This window comes from Sinocyclocheilus anshuiensis, unplaced genomic scaffold (genome assembly GCF_001515605.1).
Source record: "Sinocyclocheilus anshuiensis isolate Anshui unplaced genomic scaffold, SAMN03320099.WGS_v1.1 scaffold2152, whole genome shotgun sequence".
In the NCBI taxonomy this organism is placed as follows: Eukaryota; Metazoa; Chordata; class Actinopteri; order Cypriniformes; family Cyprinidae; genus Sinocyclocheilus; species Sinocyclocheilus anshuiensis.
Genome location: NW_015544253.1, coordinates 112,285 through 117,565, shown reverse-complemented (window position 1 = coordinate 117,565; position 5,281 = coordinate 112,285). Strand labels below are relative to the sequence as shown.

Below are 5,281 nucleotides of genomic sequence, written 5' to 3'. Positions count from 1 at the left end.
ATCCAATGCGTTGTGATTGGCCGAATACCTCAAGCGTGTGACGGAAATGTTACGCCCCTCACATACTGTTGATTTTTCAGTGGGGGCAGGGTCTTACTGACTGTGAATGACAGATGATTTGCAGAATCAACAGTGCAAAACATAGTGTTTGAGATCTTTGTTATTATGAGAAGTGTACAAAAATTTTCGGTTCAAACTGTGGCGGGCCACAGTCTAGTTAACGAATGGGAAACACTGTGTCAGTTTGACAGCTTAGGCAGAGTATCCTTAACCACTTCCCTTCTAATTGTTCGTTTGCTGCAAGCGAGAGATGGAAAGGAGGAGCGCTAAAATAAAACCCTGTCCTCTTTTCAATGTTTTGTTTCAGTTGGAAATACTTTCCTTTTGTGCATTCATTGTTGATTCTTTGACTAATAGTATTCTGACTTTATTTAGTTTGTTGATATGCATTGTTCAGTTGTCCAATCTAGGGCTGGAACTATTGATTATTTTAGTATTTGAGTATTCTATCGATTGGTCCATCGAGTAATCAGATAAGAAGTAATTTTTCTTTATTAAAGAACAATACTAAATATACAAGAGAAAATACGACAGGTCTCTTAAAATAAACAACTAATTTGTTTCCTTTTCAGAAAAATGAATTTTTATTGCTAAAATTGCATACATTAATAACCGTGAAAACTAAACCCATTTAATATATAAATAAATAAATAAAAATACAAAAATCAATTTCACATTACTTTAAAAAAGGTAAACATTACAACCTAAAACTAAGGCATAAATCAAAAAATAAAAAAAACAATTTCACATTAAAAAAAAAAAAAAAAAGTGAAAGTGACGTGAGGCCAAGTATGGTTACCCATACTAGGAATTAGTGCTCTGCGTTTAACCCATCCTAAGTGCACACACACAGCAGTGAACACACACACACCGTGAACACACACCCGGAGCAGTGGGCAGCCATTTATGCTGTTGGGGGTTCGGTGCCTTGCTCAAGGGCACCTCAGTCGTGGTATTGAAGGTGGAAGAGAGCACTGTACATTCACTCCCCCCACCTACAATTCCTGCCGGACTTGAGACTCGAACTCACAACCTTTGGGTTACGAGTCCGACTCTCTAACCATTAGGCCACGACTTCCCCATTAAAATTACTTTACTTTAAAAAAGGTAAACATTACAACCTAAAACTAAGGCATAAATCAAGAAATATAAAAAACAATTTCACATTACTTTAAAAAAGGTAAACAGTACAAACTAAAACTAAGGCATAAATCAAAATAATAGTAATAAAAAAATAATATAATAATACCTAAACATTGCATTTATTTCGTGCAAATTAACTAACAAGTTTCAGCCTAACTAAAGCTCAAGCATGACATAAGCCTTTACTGTCTTCTTGGGAGGCTTTGTGAAGCTGCATCTGAAGAGGCATTTAGATACGCCTATTTTACACTACTTAATTCAGCTCAGAGGGATATGAATGCATTTAACCTGCAGTTACAAATGCATAAATAATATTTTGTTATTTTAAACATAAAACATTGAATACTGATATTTACAATTATTTTAAAAATGAAAAGATACTTTAAATGTGAAATTAAAACCACCAGTAGGTGGCAGCAAGTCACTCCGAAACCACTCCCTATCCACTATATAGTGCACTATATCGGGTGTCAGCCATTTTGTAGTGCTGTCCGAATTCTGAGTGAACTACTTCATTCCCTACATTCATTCACTACTTTTTACCCACAATGCATTCTGATTTCGAGTGTACAACCGATGTACACTCGCTGAAGCACTATTTCCCACAATCCAATGTGGAGTAGCGACGAGCTGGAAGAGGGAGCGGGAGCGAGCGAATTTGAATGAGAGCGTTTACATCTTTCTTATTTCTGCTTTAACGTTTATTTCATACATTATTTATATTAAAATATATTATGTAGGCAATAATTCATTTTAATATTTTACTAATTTACTGAGGTGGCATCCTTGTTAACTTACAAAAATGATGATAATTTAGTGGATAATTTAATCACCTGTAGGTAGCATATTCATTCTGATGTAAAATTAACGGTCGCCTGAGGACGCTCTACGACCATTATCTTATCTGAGCTCAAAACACTGCTCGGGAGAATTTCAAGAAACTAAAAATAATAAATACATAAAATTATGAACGTGTTAATTTGTGTTTATTTTTGTTCGCAGTATTTTAATAGTATGATTATGAACATAAAAGCATTACAAAACAAATTAATAATATACCATCAATGAAACCACAAAGCTGACGTGGAGGTATGTATAATTACAATAAAGTAATTTTGAGTGTTATTGCTATTAATATTATTTACATGTAATATAAAATTATATAGCCTATGTGACGAATATGTTTTTGCAACAGCTCCAAGTCTCACGCGCAGTGTATACGTCACTGTCTGAATCCGTGCACTTATTTCGTCCACTCCTTTCTGATATAGTCCACTCTACTGCCATACACTATATAGCAGGTGTGTTTGATTAGGGTGAGAGCTAAACTCTGCAGGAAAGTGGATCTCGTGGGCCAGATTTGAGGATCCCTGCTATATAGGGATTAGTGAACGAGTGAACGAGTGAGCAATTTCGGACACAGCTACTGTTAATAAGTGATTCATTGCGATTGAACTGAATCATTCAAACGGTGGATTCATTCAGGAACGAAACACCGTCATGTTGCTCAGAGACGCAAAACAGCATTGTGGCTGTGTTTGGAATAATTTTTTGTTGGCGAAATAGAGCAAAACCAGGCAATATGGTGTCTAAAACGTAGGTCTCTTAATATTAACTTCTTGTTTATTGAACTGTTGCATAAAATCAGTATCACATTTGTAATCATACTGACTTTTGAAGGTGAAAACTGGCACTCTTCGTGTGATATTGACTAACTTTATTTCTGTGGTATTTTAATGCATAACTGTATGGGGAGTGTGTGTGTGTGTGTGTCACAGAGAGAGAATGAGACAATTAACATGAATGGCGCTTAGTCTTTCACAAAACATAGCTAACTTAAGGACATCATAACTAGCCACCATATTGATTTACGGTCTTAAATATGTCCAGTGTTTATCAGGTTGTGTGTCAGTATAATGGTCAGTGGGGAAACACAGTGTTCCATGTGTAGTTACAGTACATGGACTAAACGAAGCCTCGAGGCAAATAATTTGCATCGATGATTTTTTGTATTCGAGTTACTCGAGGATTCGTTTCAGACCTAGTTCAATCCACTTGCCAGTTAATTCAGACTCAAAACCGCAATTTGTCCAATTGATAATATGCTCATTCACCTATAAGCCTTGGAACTTGGAAGGAAGGAAAAAGCCATGAACGCACAAACTTTACAAAAGTGGGATTCGTTCACCACTAAAACCAATAAAAATGAGGCGCTCTGTGAATGGCCCATGAGCCCATGGGTCCTGTGATGCTGAGACTAGCTTATTTTTGTCATTTTACCTACCCTTATGGTGAGCAAGATTGCTGTGAAAATTGTCAGTACAGGCTTGTCTATATATTGATATGACAAATATCAGTGATGTACAAATGTTAAAATCTGTATTATAACAAAATATCTGATTGTTCACCATCCACCTACAAAATACAAGAACGTCTTTAAATTTAAAGAAAGATAAAAATGTTATGCCATTTTCAGTTGCAAGAAATGTTGACATTTTATATATGTACTTGTTTTACCATTTTATTGCCTTTACTTTGAAAAGTGCCTCTGGCTGTATATGTACAAGCATGGAAAAACTTTAACCATCATTTACTTGTGGCTCAGATAAATGTCAGTTTGCATACAGCCTTTGAAGCTTTTTATATTATGTCAGCCAGTATAGGATGTAAATGAGAACATAAAATTTGGTGCAATAAGTTTATCCTTCCTCATGTTTTGCTTTTAATTGTTTTTGCGCACATGCTGCTTTCACTTCAATCTTTCCATTATCAAAGCACTACTTTCTTGTTGCAAATTAAGCTTGAAAGCTTTCTTTGGGTAGACTCAATAAATAGCCCTCAGGTAAGAGAAGGCTGTATATTAATGCTTTCACAAAACTGTGGTGTTTATAGTGTGCTTAAAGTTCAATCTTGACTTGCTCTGTTTTGAAGGCTGCACTGTTAAAGTTAAAATCTTTACTTTTAAAATGTTTCCTCTTCATTAGCTCGGGGCCCATACCCTGCAAAACTTGTCGTGCTGAGGGTATATTTGAAGAGGCAATGTCTATGCTCAATATTGCAGTGGTAAGTGCTATCATTCTTATTTCCTGGTAACTCTTATACATTCTTAGCAAATGTACATGCACTGGTGTAATGTTTAACATTTACAGGAATACAGTTTCAAAAGGTATTCATTAATGAAGAAAATTCCATTGTCTTTGACTCCCCCATAGGCGTTTCCTGATAATGCAGCACGAAGGGAAATTGATAGCTTGCCAGCCAAATGCCAAAATGATGGATGTAGTTGGTCTGGAACACTGAAAGAGTATGAGGTAAGAACATTTTTCACCTGGCTTGTCATATCCGTCTTAAAATGTTTTACATTTCTAAATGCCAACTATTATGATGACATTTTCTTTAAACATTTAAGTCTAACCCAACTGTTAAGCAAATAAGCTGATGAAAAATATACTGTTAGTTTGAAAAAATAACATCCGCCCACGTCTGTGAGTATGAAAGTCAGCACTTAAAGATGGGGGTTGGGCGGAAAGTCCCAAGGCTGCCTGGAAAGTACCCGTGTTACCATGTACAATGTAGATGATAAGCTTTTGAAAATTGCTAGTGTAGTATTTGTCTTTTAAAACTATGTTAAAAGCATAATAACCTTTTACTAGTGGTCGACCGATATATTGGCATTTTTCAAATATCAGCATTGGCCGATAAGTTTTTCTGTTTGGCCAATGCATTTGAGGCGGGACTTTTATTTTGATCTCCCTCTTGTTTGCCGTCGTCGTTAACAGGTCTGTCTAATACGGATAGAAGTCTGTCTAATAATCCGATAGAACTGTTAAACAAAGTAATTAAAATGTATACAAAAAGTATTATAACGATTGCTTTTATGTTATTAGTAATGGAAAGGCAAACATTCTAATACTTGTTACTTGTATAATACTCGTTTGCCATCAGCATTCAGCAAATACGCATTTACATCATTTAAAGGGGTTATATGATGCGATTTCAAGTTTTCCTTTCTCTTTGGAGTGTTACAAGCTGATAGTGCATAGATAAGATCCCTGAAGTTGCAAAGACTAAAGTCTCA

At 35.6% G+C, this 5,281-nt stretch overlaps 1 protein-coding gene across 4 annotated transcripts in view; it reads left to right on the top strand.

Annotated features, from left to right (window-relative positions):
- The window catches only part of LOC107697985 (TNF receptor-associated factor 2-like), a 48,494-nt gene that overhangs the window by 26,053 nt on the left and 17,160 nt on the right, over positions 1-5,281 (top strand). For all 4 annotated transcript variants that reach the window (XM_016498891.1, XM_016498890.1, XM_016498894.1 and 1 more), the window contains exons 3-4: positions 4,188-4,266; positions 4,416-4,514. In XM_016498891.1, the coding sequence (XP_016354377.1) occupies positions 4,188-4,266; positions 4,416-4,514 (178 nt within the window). The remainder of the gene's footprint in view (positions 1-4,187; positions 4,267-4,415; positions 4,515-5,281) is intronic.